This window comes from Schistocerca piceifrons, chromosome 4 (genome assembly GCF_021461385.2).
Source record: "Schistocerca piceifrons isolate TAMUIC-IGC-003096 chromosome 4, iqSchPice1.1, whole genome shotgun sequence".
In the NCBI taxonomy this organism is placed as follows: domain Eukaryota; kingdom Metazoa; phylum Arthropoda; class Insecta; order Orthoptera; family Acrididae; genus Schistocerca; species Schistocerca piceifrons.
Window position 1 is genome coordinate 386104904 of NC_060141.1, and position 18993 is coordinate 386123896.

The 18993-nt window shown below is 37.5% G+C and overlaps 1 protein-coding gene across 2 annotated transcripts in view; it reads right to left on the reverse strand.

The window, feature by feature from the left end:
- The window catches only part of LOC124795116 (serine/threonine-protein kinase PRP4 homolog), a 164002-nt gene that overhangs the window by 57693 nt on the left and 87316 nt on the right, over positions 1-18993 (reverse strand). For both annotated transcript variants that reach the window (XR_007016646.1, XM_047258972.1), the window contains exons 9-10: positions 16716-17042; positions 15388-15620 (exon numbers count right to left, since the gene is read on the reverse strand). Coding sequence is in view for 1 of the 2 variants with exons in the window: in XM_047258972.1 (XP_047114928.1) it covers positions 15388-15620; positions 16716-17042 (560 nt within the window). In the remaining variant the exon portion in view is untranslated. The remainder of the gene's footprint in view (positions 1-15387; positions 15621-16715; positions 17043-18993) is intronic.

Consider the following 18993-nt stretch of genomic DNA (forward strand, 5'->3'; position numbering starts at 1 on the left):
CGGAATGGACAGTGTCTTGAAAGGAGGATATAAGATGAACATCAACAAAAGCAAAACGAGGATAATGGAATGTAGTCAAATTAAATCGGGTGATGCTGAGGGAATTAGATTAGGAAATGAGACACTTAAAGTAGTAAAGGAGTTTTGCTATTTAGAGAGTAAAATAACTGATGATGGTCGAAGTAGAGAGGATATAAAATGTAGACTGGCAATGGCAAGGAAATTGTTTCTGAAGAAGAGAAATTTGTTAACATCGAATATAGATTTAAGTGTCAGGAAGTCGTTTCTGAAAGTATTTGTATGGAGTGTAGCCATGTATGGAAGTGAAACATGGACGATAACTAGTTTGGACAAGAAGAGAATAGAAGCTTTCAAAATGTGGTGCTACAGAAGAATGCTGAAGATAAGGTGGGTAGATCACGTAACTAATGAGGAGGTATTGAATAGGATTGGGGAGAAGAGAAGTTTGTGGCACAGTTTGACTAGAAGAAGGGATCGGTTGGTAGGACATGTTTTGAGGCATCAAGGGCTCACAAATTTAGCATTGGAGGGCAGCATTGAGGGTAAAAATCGTAGAGGGAGACCAAGAGATGAATACACTAAGCAGATTCAGAAGGATGTAGGTTGCAGTAGGTACTGGGAGATGAAGAAGCTTGCACAGGATAGAGTAGCATGGAGAGCTGCATCAAACCAGTCTCAGGACTGAAGACCATAACAACAACAACAACAACAACACATGGGGCACTGCCACTGCTGGAATTCAGGTGTGCTGTGGCACTAGGGCTAATGAATGAACAGCAAGTGCCAAATCTCAAAAAGAGAAACTCTGGTAAAGATGAAATAACTCTCCCAAAGAGAAGGAAGGATAACTTTTCTGTTCCGAAGGATGTACGTCTTGGCAACCGAGGAAACCATTTTGTAGTGTTCAGTTGTAAAAGAGGACGATGCGAAATGTGTGCGAAAAATAAAATTCAGTCGAGACCACATTCACAATGTAGTACATGTAAAGTGTATTTGTGCTGCAACGAGAAAAAGAACTGTTTCCTACAATTTCATGAGGTATCAGTAAATATGTGATATGTATATACTGTCAAAAATGTATAGCTAAGTTACTATGTATTGTGAAGTTGCTCTAGAATAAATTAATGCGAAATTTAAAAAAAAAAAAAATCAGAAATATCATATTTCGGTTAATAAATTTTCTAATGTAAAAATATTTAATATTTATGTGGAATAAGGTACAAGTTATAAAAATTGGAGCTTTTTTCTGTGCATGTTGTGATTCTGTACATGGAGTCTGACGGTATTTCTAAGTACCGGGAGAGAAAAAAGTTGTGAAAAATAAAATAAAATTTTACAAATAATCCTACCATCCTTTGAGGCCACAATAGCATAAATTCTGCAAAGAAAATGTTAAAAAGTAAATTTTTTCTTATGTCAGGAAACAAAGGGTTAAAAAATTAGACACACAAATTTAAAAGGTTGTCATGTTATGTGCCTTACGACAAAGCCTTTGCGTGAGGAAACTGACTATTAACAGAAAGAAGATTTTTCTGAAATAAGCTTTTCTTATTTTCCTGTTTTGGCTATGTTTATCTTCAACCAAATGATCATGTTGAGAATCAGCAGCATTTACTCACTAGTAAACACTGTTGTTGTCTCATTTAAGGTATTTCTCAACATTTCTCTTTTCGCATCCACTCTATAATTACAAAATCAGCAAAATGCTGATTTCAACCCATTTGTGACCACCTACAGCTGTCCGACGCATACAAGACAATGCTACAAACGGAAATGACAAAGTACTTAGCATAGAAGTAAAATTGAAAATAGCTCTATTCAGATATTAGGGGAAGACTTCCGGCGTGGTTGAAATACAATGACAAGGTTTTTTTCCGGTCTCTATAGTGCAGACTTTAGGAGAATACAAGATGATTTAGGGAAAATTTCTAGTTGATGTGATGAGTGGCAATTTATTCTACTGTAGAAAAATATAGGTTAATGCAGACGAGTCGGAAAAACAATCCCATAATATTCAAATACACCACTAGTGGTGCACTGCTTGACACAGTCGCACTAATTAATGCTGCAGAGCGATAAGAAGAGAATCAGTGAAAAATGGTTTCCAAAATTTAGTTTTCATATTCTGGAAGCTGTGCTGCACGTGAATGTGTGATTATACCAACTTTTAATCTTTAGCCAGCAAACAAATATACATACTTTTTCGTTCAAAGATACTACCCCTGACGGATGAGTCCTACACTACATTACACGGCTTGTATAGAGACCATTCAACCACCCATAACTGACATGTTAACAGAGCATTGAGAAACTGATACACCATTGTGTCCATACCCTTTCTGCTTTGGAAACACATCCTTACACATATTATCTTTCCAACTGGGTTTTGCCAGATGATATGCAATAACAGCAACCAAAAATTCATTACATTTTGATAATTATACACAAAACATAACTATTCTGAATTATCTCTGATAAAATATTTCATCTGGATACATTTCACTCAGTAATAACATTTATTACGTAATCTTGCATTTCATATTCTGAAGCATAATTTGCAACTATATTCGCATTTATCACAAAATGCAAATTTTTCAGGTCCCTAAGCATACCAAAGTATTTACTTTTACTACTAAGCAGACCAATGGCAGCATTGTGCCAATGTTGCAACAGCACGCATTAGTTCTTATGATCTGTGGCTTCTGGGCAAAAATACAACCATGAAAACAGAGTCCTATCACTTTTATCTCTAACATGGTACATAATTTCTGTTTGCTGCAATTTCTGTCAGCCTTGAAAACTATGTAATTATGCAAAACTGCAAGAGATACAAAATTCATCGAAATCAACGAAGTTTCCGTAAAGATTGGCAAGTACTTACTGATCATATGTGATGCCACTGAGCTGTATTACTCCTTGTTTGTTAGTTCCTTAACCATAATGTTTATTAAAATGACTATACAGGGTGTCCCAGAGGGAATGGTCAATAATCAGGATACGACAGGAATGATTGTTCACAGCAAAGAAGTCTAGTAAACACAGGCAATAAAATGTATGTCTTAAGAGCTATAAGCACTTCGATACTACGAAACAAATCTCTTCTACTGCAAGCTCTTTGAATCTCATATTGTAAGAGGAAATAGTATGGATCAGAACAACAAGTTGCTTAGTAGAAGTGAGTTCTAAAATGCATGCCTTTAAGAACTATGAGCACTTGTTCGGTAGAAGTGATATGTTTCACAATGGTGAAGATGATGAAGTGCTCGTAGCTCTTAATGTATGTATTTTAGAAACCATGTTTATTAGACTTTTTTGCTTTGTATGGCGATCCCTGTCCTATGCCTGAATATTCACCATTCCTTCTAGGACAGCCTGTATGAAACATATAAAACAATAATTTGTGTAAATAAATAAAAGTACAGCTATCTTAAAATATATATACCAGGTGGTCACTGCCTTCATGTACACTCATGCCATGCTCTTCGTAATGCCTCGAGAATTTCGGCATAAATTGCAGAACCACTCGTCCTTCTACCATCTCGAACACACAATATTTTAAAAATGAGTGTGGGAGAACATACATACTGCACTACACAGGTTTGTATGTGCAGAATGGAAAGGAGTCACGAGCAGCAACAGTCAAACGGCATTGACAAGGGTTTGCCACTCGCGCCACGGAAGCAGTATTGGAAGAGCAAGAAGTAATCATGTAGTATTCCTTGCTGTTTTAGAGTCTTTGATTATTGTTAAAGAAAAATGAACACTTGATTATAGACAGTTAATTGTACTTCATGTGTTGGACTTGCTAGAAGTAAGACATGTTCATAATTATGTGGTTGCCAAAACTATGCTAAAAAATGTATTTAATCGAATCTAATGCTAGACGACTCAGTTTGCTTGAAACATTCAAATATTTATGTGAGAAGTGGTGAATTTGTTCTTTGTGGAAGTTGAAATATACCACGGCTAAATTAAAAGTATTCTGTGAGTACCCACTTATTTCGAGAGAGAGAGAGAGAGAGAGAGAGAGAGAGAGAGAGAGAGAGAGAGAGAGAGAGAAATTCCTGTAACCAGCATTATTCTTCGGAGGAGGTGGTTTTGGAGATCAACGTAGCCGGCTATCCAGAGAAGAAGATCGGCTGTGCATGTCAAGTGAGTCAACTTATGTGAAAGGGGTGTGGATTTTAGTTGCAATCCAAAGTCACACTACTTCTTACTGTCGCACAGTGTTAGAACGTGGCGACCAGCAGGCCGAGGGAGGGGGTGGGGTGGGGTGGGGTGGGGTGGGGTGGGGGTGGGGGTGGGGGGTGGGGGGTGGGTGGGTAACAAGACAAGGGAACTGTTTCACGGAATTGGCTCAGAATGAAACTCTACAAATTCAAACGTTGAATATAGGTTCATTAAATGTCATAGACGTTCAAAGCAAAGAATCTAGTAATCTATGCAAAGGCATGGATGCTTTAAAAACTGAATTCGATGCCAAATGTAATAATGTAGAAGCAGAACCCATTGAAAACTTAGAATCTTTGGAAGATGCGTACAATAGTGAATAAAATAATGTAAGACAGGGAATAATTACCTTGAAACAGAGTATAGATCAGCCTAAGGAATTAATACCGATTATTCAATCACAAATGGTGAAAAGTAATAAATGCAATAAAAGGGAAGACATAAGAAAGATATTATGCTAAAAGAAAAGAGAGAAGATTCCGACATATTAGACTAAGAAGAAATACAACGAGAATTATTCATCAAAGAAGATTCGGTGTGGGGAGTAAGTGGCTCTCACCCACATCGCGGGGACGCAGACGTGGAAACCAGCCTAAGGCCGCCGGCGCCGACGCCAGTCACTGATCACCGGTTCTGATTCCACATTTGCTCACCGACGCCGAAAACAACATTTGACACCGCCGGCGCCAGTGCTGTTCACCAGCGCTGATTACGCATCCGCTCACCAACGCAGCTAGAATTCTACGCCAGGTGAGCGTGAAATAGAAACTTTATTACTCTAATAAGAAATGTTACAAAATACTGTGGGGTGAACTTTGATTGTGTAATTGGTATAATTATAATTAGTACTAAATGCTCACAAGAGCTAAAGCCTATGGACAGTATACAACAAGTTGGAGAGAAGTCAGAACCAGCCATGGCTATGAGAATTACTAAAGAAGGGCCTGACTGGTCTGATTTAGTAAATCTGATCAAAACTTGAAATGCTAAATTAGACACTCACTTCAAAGCCCAGAGTGAAGCTTTAAGTGCTCATTTCAATGCTCAGAGTGCAGCTTTAGATGTGAATTAAAAAACACCTAGACCTAATAAACTCAATAAATTCTAAATTAAATGCTCGAGGTGAGATTCTAAATAAAGGACTAGACTTAATAAATTCTCAATTAAAGGCTCAGAATGAAACTCTACAAATTCAAATGTTGAATATAGGTTCATTAAATGTCATAGACGCTCAAAGCAAAGAATCTAGTAATCTATGCGAAGGCATGGATGCTTTAAAAACTGAATTTGATGCCAAATGTAATAATGTAGAAGCAGAACCTATTGAAAACTTAGAATCTTTGGAAGATGCACACAATAGTGAATAAAATAATGTAAGACAGGGAATAATTACCTTGAAACAGAGTATAGATCAGCCTAAGGAATTAATACCCATTATTCAATCACAAATTACAGGTCTCAGTACTCAAGTGGATAATGTCGGTAAATACTTCAAAGAGAATACATCTAACTTTGATATTATAAATATATGTAGTTTGGAGGAAACATTTGAACAAATTGTAGATCGAAAAGCTACCGAGAGTATAACCTCTGACAATGTTTAGACTATTGCTTCTTCCAAACTTAATGATAATAGCAAGGTCATAGATGACATGTGGAAAGAATTCAAGCTTATCCAAAACAAAGTAGAAGAAAATGTATCGTCACCTAATCTTGTGTTACCTAGAAAAGTGGTGATTGTTTTGCAGTGGGGAGACTTTCAAACAAAATTTAATGAGAGGTACTTGTCTGCACTTGTTCAACTGAAGTTAATATCAGATCCATGGGACGCGGGTGGAGTCATCTATCCCCCAGGGACGTTAATGTTCTGTGTTAACCGGCGGAGGGACGACCGTCAGATCCCTTGTTGTTTTCGGTGTTTCTTCAAACTTAGTTTTCCTGCACGGAATCCCCTTCAATTCTTAAACTATTCTATAATCTACTCTTGAATTCTTAAACTATACTATAATGTTCGTAATTAGTTAACCAGATATGACTACAATATTAGGACCAATTTAAGAGAATCGCAGATGAACAATGATCTCTAGACATGAAATGTAACGAACAAAATATTATTTGAGTGAAAGGTATAAAATCAAGTAATGTTTAAACTGAGTGATGTCTAGAAGACATATACTGAACAGAGTATTTTACGTGTGTATAAGATATAGTGTAAAGTAATTAACTGAACAACTATTTGATTGCAGTGTATAATTTTCTATTTTTATAGAACATTTTATACCTTTTATGAGATGTGATGTAAAGGGGAGGGTTTGTATTGGTTTTGGAAGGGGTGGGTATTGTAGATTAAAGCATGATTCACACTAACTAATAAATCATGGCTATCACACAACACACACACCACACCTTCCAGACAACCCTCGCAGACAAGTGTGAATGATTCTTCACCATTTGCCGTTCAATAGGGGTTGCTAAGATTTTCTTCGGGGCTTCATGAGAATATCCGTTCTGTAGGAGACGTTTAACATAATACCTCCTCTGGCTTCTCACTCAAGTACCGGCGAAGTAGGGATCCTGGGTAAGGGGGGTGGGAAGGGTTTCCTGTCTTTGGAGCTATCTTCTTTCTCTTCTTCGATCTTAGCAACAATTTCAATTTTTCCTTTCTTACTTCTCTTTTGAGTACCTGCCTATTTTTCCTTCTTTCCATATTCATCTACTTCTATCGCAGATCCACTTCTATCGCAGAAGTCCTCATTTTATGTTGAGTCCAATAACCTATAACTTATTTTATATAAGTAGGCCAAAGAATCAGGTTACACAAACACACATCATCATACAGACAAATATACACGAGTACACAAACAATAAAACTACTAACTAGAAGCCTGTCGAGAGGTATGAACTGTCAAGTGTTGTAGGGGGAAGGTACATGTACATCGGGAAATATGCACACATTGTTGTTTATTGTGATGGTTCTGAGAACTATGATGATTTTATGAGTATACATAAGGAGGAGGCATGAGTAATGAAGGAGAAAGCAAGCCAGATTGGAATTAATTATGATGCTTAATTAAGTAAAGTCGGTGTAGCAAATACTCTGATGGAGTGATGAGTCAGAGAGTAGTGGGACGTGATCATTAGGTGCAGACATAGTACCTACTATGAGTTGAATAATATGGGGAGACAACGTATCTACTAAAGATTTCAGAAGTTGAAAAGTAGAGAAGGAATCTAGGGTATTAAATGAAGTAATAAGAAGTGAGTGTGAAATGTGAAATAAATTTTTATTTTTTCAGGAAATATTGAATTATAGTGTACATAAAGATGTATACTAGGGCAATGAACCATGAGGCCTACTCGGGGAATATAAGGGGGGTGCACCCAGCATTTATTGAATATAAAAGGCAGACAGGCAGACCTAAGAAAGGCTGACCTATTCTTTCCAAAATCTAACTACAAACCAATGTTGAGGAGCTAGCTCTATAACTTTGTGGATTGGTTCATTAACTTTTTAGTGAATTAGTATGATTTATGCAGTTTTTCAGTTGTTAGACGTAGGTCTTTCATCAACTGAGTGGTTGTTTATTAAAAGTAACCTAATGGGTGTGCGATCTACATCGGAAGACTTTCATTTATTAAGTGACAAGCAGACTGGTTACACACAAATGGACCCTAATGTTCAATTCCGAAACCTGTGGCAAATAATGCTGCTTTCCATTACACTACCTTTACTATGACAGTGAAGCTACTGATTTTCTCATGCAACACATACCTTATCAAATCCAAAATTGAAGACTGGATTAATAAACATATTCTGAGCACCAATGCAATAAATCTCCTAAAGAATGAAAGGTGTATGTCCATGAATCAGCACAGTTTTAGAACGCATCATTTGTATGAAACTCAACATGCTTTTTTCCCAGATGATATTGTGCGATCCATGGACGAAGGGCAACAGTCAGATTCCATATTTCTAGATTTTCAAAAAGCATTTGACATGGAACACCACTGCAGAATGTTAACAGATATGCGAGTGACTTGAAGACTTATTAAGCAATAGAACCCAATATGTTGTCCTTGACAGCCAGTGTTTATCGGAGACAAGGGTATTGTTATGAGTGCCCCAGGGAAGTGTGATACATACGCTGTTATTCTCTAAATAAATAAATAATCCAAATATAATAGAAAGAAACATTCCACATGGGAAAAATATATTAAAAAATGCTGTGACTTACCGAGCGAGAAAGCGCTGGTAGATAGACACGATAAAAACAATATAAAACACACAAATTTCAAGCTTTCGCAACCCACGGTTGCTTCATCAGGCAGGGGGGAAGGAGAGGGGAAGACGAGAGGATGTGGGTTTTAAGGGAGAGGGTAAGGAGTCATTCCAATCCCGGGAGCGGAAAGACTTACCTTGGGGTAATCACACACACACATATCCATCCACACATATGGATGTGTGCACACGAGTGTATACCTGTCCCTTTTCCCCCCCAAGGTAAGTCTTTCCGCTCCCGGGATTGGAATGACTCCTTACCCTCTCCCTTAAAACCCACATCCTTTCGTCTTTCCCTCCAAAAATTTAACTGGTAACTGAAACAATGAAAAATTCGCGAAATTCTAAAAAATTCCCAGGTTTTTACCGGTTTTCTCCCAGACGAAAAAATTCCCGGGTTTTTCCTGAATCTCCAGGGGCGTATACACCATGAAAGGAAGACATCAAAGTGATTCAGAGGCATGCTGCTAGATTTATTACCAATAGCTTCGAACTTCACACAGGTATTCCGGAGATGACTTGGGAACTCAGAAAGGAAGGCCTGGAGGGAACACAATGTTCTTTTCGAGGAACAATACTGAGAAAATTGAATTGAATTTGAAGCTGCGTGCAGAATAATTCACAAATTTTGTCTAAGGACCATGAAGACAAGATACCAGCAATTACGGCTCATACTGGGGAATATAGGCAGTTGTTTTTTCCTTGCTCTGTTTGCAAGTGAACAGAAAAGGAAATGACTAGTAGTGGTATGGGGTACCATACGCAATGCACTGTATGATGACTTGCAGAGTATGTATGTAGATGTAGGTTTCCTTTAAAAAAATAAGAATGATGATAGTTTAATGCTTTGTGTGTCCTACAAAGTCTCCCTCTCCCCCCGTTTGGGGTACAATGCACAGAAGGTTCATACCACCAAGTGAAACTGCGTGAAAAGTTTTTCTTTGGGATGTTGTTCAACTCGCGATAACATTGGCTTGAATGTCGGTTAAGCTGTCATAGTGCTGATCTTTCATTTGAATTTCTGCACTTGTCATATTGTGGTTGGTTTGTATCAATACTGGCAAGTCTCATCACCACAGACGACTTTCTCCATAAAAGAACTGTCCAAGATTTGCTTTTCAATCAAGTCATGGCAAGCATAGACATGTCATTATTTTTGTTCATAAGTCAACGCATGCGGGGTGAACTTCGCAAAGGCAGATTTTCTTCAAAACATTCTGGAGGGTGTCTTCATACTACGGTAAAAGGTCCAGTAGTTAACACTGCCTGCTAATGAGTACTGGTTGAATGCTACAGTTGTTACTACAAGCTGCCACTGTAGTTACTGCACTAATGTCACTTATAGACCGAGAATAAAATGTCTCTGAGCATTTTCTATAGACGGTTTATAGTTTGAACTTAGCCAGTATTTCGTTGGATTTTCTGCTAACTTCAAGACACTGTTCCATTGCAAAAACCGTTAGCTTCATCCAGTTGATAATGCCCTCCATAAAAAACCCAAGTATCACTGAATGATATGATGCACAGATAACATCTGTGAAATTACTCTGATGGAATGCTTGAACGTGTGGGCCACAGTTGAACACAATATATTTCCTAAATAGACCAAATCCATCAGAATAGAAGGTTACAATACTGATTATAACCTCAAACACACAGCCTGAGTATTCATGGTGTTTCAGAAGCCTGTATGGAGACTTCCGGCATTTGAAAGATGACTGAAATCATCGATGATACAGTTTTGTATTTGTTTCCTCTCATACTCAACAAAAGACGAGTCCGCCTAGTCCTGTGATCTTACTGACTTTCCTCTTCTTTCTAACCTTACCCAACTTTCCCTCTTTCATAGTATGAAGGCTTTCACGACCGGATGACATATCTTCTGGTAAACCTTGCGGGATGTAAGGTCGTGGTCCATGAAACTCTTCAGCTCCTGACGTTTCGTCCAGTGCTTCGCTGGACATCTTCAGAGGGGTGTTTCTCCTCCGGTGAGTCTTGCCGACTGACGGGTCGGACGTCTGAGAGCGACTTATGTATCGTAGAAAGTGGGCGTGACCAGAGTTACACGTGATATGCAGAGATAACCTTTGTCAGAGATAAAGATAAACGCGCTCCCCTATCAGCCAGTGGCGCATATAAAATTCCGTGTACATGTGGTAAAGTTTATGTTGGAACAACAAAAAGAAGCGTAAATACACGGTTAAAAGAACACAGAAGTCTTTGCCGATTAGGAAAAACAGATAAATCGGCTGTAGCAGAGCACGCTTTTCAGCCAGGAAATCATCAAGTGAAGTTTTCCGAAACAAAAATTTTATCTACGACGACGAACTATTACCCACGCCTTTGTAGAGAAGCAATTGAAATATATAAACATAGGGATAATTTTAATCGGAAAGAAGAGACCATGAAACTTAGTGATATTTGGACAGTAGCACTACAGAATTGCTAGACAGTTTTATCCGTGACAAGATTACGATCGATAGTTAAGTTTTATCTCTGACAAAGGTTATCTCTGCGTATCACATGTAACTCTGGTCACGCCCACTTTCTACGATACATAAGTCGCTCTCAGACGTCCGACCCGTCAGTCGGCAAGACTCACCGGAGGAGAAACACCCCTCTGAAGATGTCCAGCGAAGCACTGGACGAAACGTCAGGAGCTGAAGAGTTTCATGGACCACGACCTTACATCCCGCAAGGTTTACCAGAAGTTATCCCTCTTTCCTCCCTGTGGCAGAAACTACTAGGAGTTCTGAAAGTTAGGATTAGTTTTTTCACTTTTAAATTTACTGATATTTTGCTTCCTGAAGGTAAGTACAGGCAAATCATTCTTTATCGTTGTAATTTTATAACAACATTAACAAGCTTTGCAGGAAAAAAAAGAATTGATTCCAAGTAGGTTTGAAGTAACAAGAAAAGCACAGTTCTGCAAACAGCCCAAAGTTAACTGAAACATCCGTTATCACAATGGCAGTGTAACAACTGTTCTACAGGGTGTCTCAAAAGAAAATTTAGAAAAAAAGTCCATAGGGACTCAAATCTGAAGCGCATGGGGGCCAATTTGTCACCCCTCCTGGAGATCAATTTGCCACAGAAAATTTCATGAACTCACAGTACAGACTCACTGGACGTTTATGCTGTGCCTCTGTCTTGCCAAAACCATATTCTTTGGTTATAATCAGGTAAGTTCCGCAATCCAGGCACCAAAAACTCATTTAATATTGTCACATAATGTTCCTAATTCACTGTAACAGCATGGCCGCACTCACCCTCGCCTTGAGCCGACATTGCAGCCCATACAGTAAGGTGTTTCTCACGCTTCTTTTTATGATTTTCTGCATTCCAGTAGCACTAATTTTACTTACTGACGTGACAATTTAGGTGAAAATGAGCCTCGTCAAAAAACAAGATGATGTTAAATGAAGGACACTCAGTCACATCATTAACCAACAGCAGCCTTGTCTGGCATCCTGAGGCTTTAATTCTTGCACCAATTGGATCTTGTCAGGGTGTAGTTTATGGTTTTTTTGCAGAATTTGGTGCAGTGATGGTCTATGCACATTTACAGAACTTGCATGCTTACAAATGGAGAGATCAGGATTGTCACACACAGACAGATTTACACTCTCGTCGTATTTGCCTGTTCTTGATGACCTTGTTCATCATGATTTTGGTTTGGTCAGTGTTGAACTGGTCAAATGTTTCGATCCATTTCTGGATAAGGAGCACACTAGGAGCATCAATTTGTTGCGCATCTGCAGAGAGGTCCTCAAACATAAACTTTCTTTTGAGATACCCATAGTCCTAGTGCACGATCTCAAGAATATGCCTATAAAATTGTAATTAAATGTTAAACAAATACTAACAAAGAGATAGAGGTGAGGTTGACCCTTAGGAATTTAGTCAATGTGGAATGTTTCCTGAGAACAGACTGCACATTCTCTATGTGAGAATTTTACAAAAGCAATGATTTGGTGATTGTAGCACGGAGGAAATTTTGCAGTGATCATGGATTGTGTAATGTAAATGATGCTCCAAGTGTTCTCCTTATCCAGAAATGGATCGAAACATTTGACCACTTCAACACTGACCAAACCAAAATCATGATGCCCAAGGTCACAAAGAACAGGTAAATACGAGGAGAGTGTAAACAGGGAGACCCTCCCTGTTTACCTTTCCCCTGTTGCTTCGTAACCTGGGTTGTGAGTAACTGAATCCACTTTCCCTTCTTCCCCTTTTTTCCGAAAGCTAGGATACATAAATCTTCTGTTCTGTTTTATGTATCTATCGGCTGTACTGAGCTGACTTAAGTACTGGCCAGCCCCTCTATCTCTTTGTTAGTATTTGTTTCACATCTTTATACGAGATTTTCCATTAATCATTTAATTAAATGTTAAGCATGCCAGTGGCAAAAGAATAGATACTGAGGCACTTGCTGAAGATATGGGCATCAAAGCTGTTAACAATGGGAAAAAAATTTGTAATCTGCTTCCAATGCAAACACACAAACAAAAGTTAAGGAGCATATTAATTGCTGTAGCATTGTTGAGATGAATTATATAAAATCATCATCAGTAGTGTGTAAAAACAGCTGCTATTGCTCAAAATTACCAAGACCACACAGGATCCAGTAGAATTTATACAAAATTTACAGGTGTAACATCTGCATTTCAAAATAAATTTTACTACAGTTCTCTGACAGAATGTAATACTCAGGGATTGGGTGGAAACATGTCCTACCTTTGTGCATGACACGCAGTAAAATTATCACCTATGAATCAATGACACCTATGGAGATTTCTCAAAATTCGAACATAATACTTCATCCTGAACAATGTATTTTCTACGAGACAGCACACAGGGATTCCAAAACATCAATTACAATCAAAGGAAAACACACATGTTAATTGCCAGGAAGCAATATAACCATATCCTTGTCTCCACTGAATTTTGAAAGCATTCAACTCAGTACCTCACTAACATGCAGACAAGAAAATTTGTCCATTAGGAGGGCTACCTAGCTGGGTTTGGTATTAGGCAAAGTATTCTTGACATGAAGACAGCATACTGTCCTGGATATGAAGAGTAACAAAGTCATGGCAAGATTTCAAAAACCTTGGGCCAAGTTTAATGTGCTGTATTTCAATGAATAATTCTGGCAAAGCTGCAAAACTTGGCAAAATTATTTCGTAATTTGAATTATGCGCATTCTGAAAGGTCAATGTATTTTAGTTCACTATTTTTATGTTTATTAGTAGAACGTCATAAAACCAAAGCTTATGAAACATCTCACTTGTGAATATTTGTATAACTAGTACTGAAATAATTTAAAGCTATAATGGTTTTTAATCAACAATGACTGTTTTAAAAATATGGAAAGGTTTTGCAAATACTGCTACCAGTCACAAAATCTGTTCATTTCTTAAATTATTTAATTAGCAACACGTTTCAAGGTTGACATCATCAGGCTGCAGTGGGAGTACAAAAAAACCTTTAACATAAGTGTGTGAGCACGCACACGCACACAGACAAATAGATAAAAAAGTCACTAGGTACAATGGGTCACTGTTCACATGAAAATTATTTTAAAATAACATTCACTTTGTTCTTTTGGTGTGGCAGGTTTCTTATGACATGCTGAGGTCCCTTTATTTCTATGGCTTTTTTTTACCTTGTTAGCTGCTGTTCAGAAACTTTTAAAGTTATCTTTAAACATGATATCACAAACACATCAACAGTGCAGAAAACAAGGTGGCGGTCAAAAGAAAACTAATTTCGATTTGAGTATTGATATGTCAATCCTGGTGTCAAATTGAAATAAGTTTTGTTTTGACTGCCATCTTGTATTCGGCACTATTGATGTGTTCGTGATACGGTGTTTCAAGGTAACTTTAAAAGTTTCTGAACAATGACTATCAAGAGCAAAAGAGGCATAGAAATAGAGGGACCTCAACACAAAATAAGAAGCCTGCCACATAACAAGAACAAAGTGAGTGTTTGTTTAAAAAAATTGTCATGCAAACAGCAGCCCATCATACAAAGTGACATCACCTCTTATTAGGGTATATCCTCTTTCTCCATAGGATGACCAGGGCACATACTAAGACTATAGTAAGAAGCTTCAATATATATGTGCACTTGAGTTAAATTTTTTTTGCAATGCCACTGTAATCTGATGACAATGATGTTTGGTTTTGTTGGGCACTCAACTGCGCAGTCATCAGCGCCCAGTAATCTGATAAGGTCTAACCTCTAAACATGTTGCTAATTAAATAATTTAAATCTTCAATCAATTCTACTACTGGTAGAAGTATTTATAAATCCTTTTCATAGTACTGAAATGTTGATTAAATCTATCACATTCATAACATGGATACCAAGCAAATATTAAAAAGGTAATGGAAAGTCCTTATGAAATGTAAACTTTGATAGATTTTGGACGAATCCTTTTTCCAGTTGTAGAGTATGCAAAAGATGGGCGTGAATGTGTAACCACCTTCCCACCAACCCACACACGCTTGTATGGCTACATTGTGCTAGCATAATGTGGCCACTCACGTGTGTGTGTGTGTGTGTAGCTTATAAAAGGATTTGTCCAACAGCTACCCAAGTCTTTAGTCGTGTATATGTGCCTTTCAATGACTACGAGAGAGAGAGAGAGAGAGAGAGAGAGAGAGAGAGAGAGAGAGAGAGAGAAAGAGGGGGGGGGGGCGGGGGGGGGTTGGAGTAGAGAACCAACTAGAGAGGGGGCATATGCTCAAAAGAAGTCCCTTGATAGCTGATCACATTCTACTTACAAAATTTCATATTAAGCTACAAGTATTATAAGTATTCAGTTATCTGCACAGCATACTCACATAATTTCATTGTTGCGTATTATTTTCACTGCCACATCCATATTACCTCTTGCACTATCTCTAGCTCGTATTACATTTGAAAATACGCCTTGACCAGTGTATCCATAAACAACATATCGACCATCCATGATTTCCCCAATTCTGACCCTATAATATCCTTCCGCATCATCCCAGTTATCAGTGAGACTAGGATTTTCTGGACCACCATGGGCTTTATCAACTGTACTTGGACTCTGTAAATTCAAACAATTTAAAAAAAATTAATTAGCAGCTTTTACCAAATTAAAGAACACAAGGAAAAACTGGGAGAGGGGGGACAGGGAGAGGGTAGAGATAGTAGTTTTACATAAATTTTCAAATCTCGCTAAACTGTAATTCATATGTAAGCTCCCTACAGGTATAGGTCTACATAATTTAATTTTTATAACACAGTTGCAATGTGGCTGGACATTTTTTTAAAATAGTCTTTTTTTTAATAGTGCTATGTATCACTCATCCTTCCCATGTTCTTGAAAAAGGTCAATCCATCTTGACCTGGGTTTGAAGAGCCTTGTTCCTTCTTTCTAATCTTCCAAAACTGTCCCCCCTGAGAAACAACTGTATTTCCAGAAGCTAAGACAGTATTGTGTATTTTTATGTGTGTATCAGCAGAAGGGATATTCTGTCTCCAGAAGCTAATTGTGTCTCATAATTTTACAGTTTCATTCATTTAAACTAAACTATGCTTGTGCATTTACTGGTGACATAGTTGGATATATAACTGCGGCTCATTTTATCAGGTGTTTTAATTATCCCAGCTACTCACACCTGGGAATACTTGTAACTTACATGTAGCTGATACAGTCTATAAACATTCTCATGAACAGTGGAACTTTCACACAGTAGCGTGGAGGATGTAAGGCCCACCTTCCATACAGTATGCAACCACTAAACCTCTGTTTCTGCCTCATAATGTAACATCTACCCTCAGTTTTGACTGTGAGCTTTATTTTACTAGGACATGTAAGTAATGTCCACAAAGGAGTAGGAAGTGCTTCAATAGTCATTCTAGCACAAATAACTGAAATACAACACAGTAGCATGAAATATGGCATGCAAGAACTACTATTTTAGTGCTATCGCAGCATACAGTACTGCTTACTTGCTACTGTTGGCAGAGGCCAAACACAAAACACAGAGAACTCAAAACCTCTTCGGAGACACTGACCTTGGGAGTCAAGGATTAAACAAAACAGTTACATACTGTACTGATTATCATAATGTTCTATTTTTGTCTGCATTCAAAGATTATTGATTTATCCCTATAAAAAAAGAAAAAGAAAACTTACATTTAGTGCCTCTAAATTGTCACCCTCAGCAAACATATCCCATTCATTTTTCTTCCCATCTTTACGATCTTTCCTTTCTTGCTTATTTTCTTTGTCATCTTCTTCTTCCTTAACAGCAGCTGGATCATATGATGTAAAGCGTGATTTTCTTTTCTCCTTTGGTTTTGAGTCCTCATTATCATCTTCTGTTTTAATTGTCTCAGTTTTTATTTCAGGTACATTTGGTTTGCAATTGTCAGGACAGTTAACTGGTTTCTCACAAACACTGCTTTGCCCAGACATGTTCATATTCGAAGCATTAGAATCTTCACTTAATGCTCCCAACCTCTGCAAAAAAAAAAAAAAAAAGCAAATACTAATTAATTAATTAATATTATTAACAACAAATCTCCTACACAGAAAACTTTAATTTTGAAACCAAACCACTTGTAAAAAATCATTTACGCTATGGTTGATCAGCCAATAAGGTTTTTTCGTACCTATCATACATGCACTATCACTGAACTAATTCTTATTAGAAGGATGCACCAAATCTTCATTCACGACAGACTGTTTCAGCATTTCCAGCCATTGTCATGTAACTGTGAATAAAATTTGGGTGAGAATACGTATAAATGTGAATGTCATTCATATTATAAAATGATTATATATTACTCATGTCTAGACTGATGTGATGTCCATGTTACGCTGTTAGTGAACTGTCTTTAACTGCCACTGTTTTGATAAGATCGTCAAAAATTTTGGTTAATAAAATAATATCAATATTCATCTGTATAATCTTTGTAAACATATAGTTTCATAAGAGTTGAACAGTCAAAATACTGCCAAACCACAATTAACATTTTTTTCGGTATATTTACATCATTTACCATCTTATCAAAACAGTGGCAGTTATGAGACAGTTCACTAACACCGTAATATGGAAATCACATCAGTCTATATGCGAGTACAATACTGTTATTTTAACATAAATGACATTCACATTTATACAAGTTCTCACTAAAATTGTATTCGCCAGTACTTGACAATGGTGATAAAATGCCAAAACAATCTGCAGTGAATAAAGATTTATTATAAGCAGCTACTCTGGTGTATATTTATATTAAATCATATCATAGACGTACTGTGTATTCTGCTGCTGGTCCCAAAGAAGAAAAATTGAACTAATTCTTGTTTTTCAAGCATTTCAGTCTACCTGCTACTGGCTTGGAAGACATTCCATATCCTAAACAACAGCCTCAATATTCACTATTTTTTAAGATGTCAATCTTAGCCTAGCTCACCTTTTCTTCTGTGGCCTACACAATACATCCCCAGTATATCCCATTCTCTTTATAAAATTACTATTAATTTCACAGTATGGTTTGAAAAAGTTTTCCACAAACCAGTCCATCTTAAACACCATAAAATGAGATGAGAAACATTCCTTCAATTTGTGATTACACAGTTTGATTAACAGCTGTAATTGGGTAAGCCAAATGACATTTCTCACAAATAAATGTAAAGGAAGAGTGTGTGATCACAGCAAAGAGTAGGGTGGTGGTGGTGGTGGCGGCGGCATTATGTTTGTTCAGAACTTCCTGGGATGAAGATGAAAGACTGTAATGTAAGCAATTTTTCAAAAGGAAGACGGCAAATTTAACAACCTGAGCATGCAACAGAGAGAAGAAGTGTTTTGTTGGTGCTGCACATTTTTGCCATTTTGACCGAGATAAAACTAATGCTGCAGTGTTCTTTTTCAGCACGTCAGAGTAGAAGTTGGCACAGAAACATCAAAGTGAAAAATCTGTACAAATCACGTGTTTATTTACATATAAAAGCTGACTTCAGAATTTTACTTTGTGTGAGAAAAGCATGTGCAAGATTCATCTGCCAATCTGAAATTCTAGATTCACATATTTAACAATTTGTATTGCTCCTGCAAAATCTTTCATTGACTGTATCAATACCCAGATGTATCACAATATATTGTGAAATTTCAAACATTTGTGTTATTATCAATCGTAGGCTTAAATTTGTTTGTGCTCTTTTAAAATTTTTGACAACAGCAAGAGGCTATTCCAGCAGCCACTGAAGGAACAGGGTGCAGCCCAACTGCTGGTTGTGGCGTATATTGGAACAAACGATGCCTGTCACCTGGGCTCCAAGGTTGTATTTGGATCATTCCAGCGACTGGTATAGAAGACCAGCCTTATGCACAGTTTCAATGAAGCTCACAATTTACAGCATTGTCCCCAAAACTGAACATGGCCCCTTGGTTGTAAGTTGAGTGGAAGGA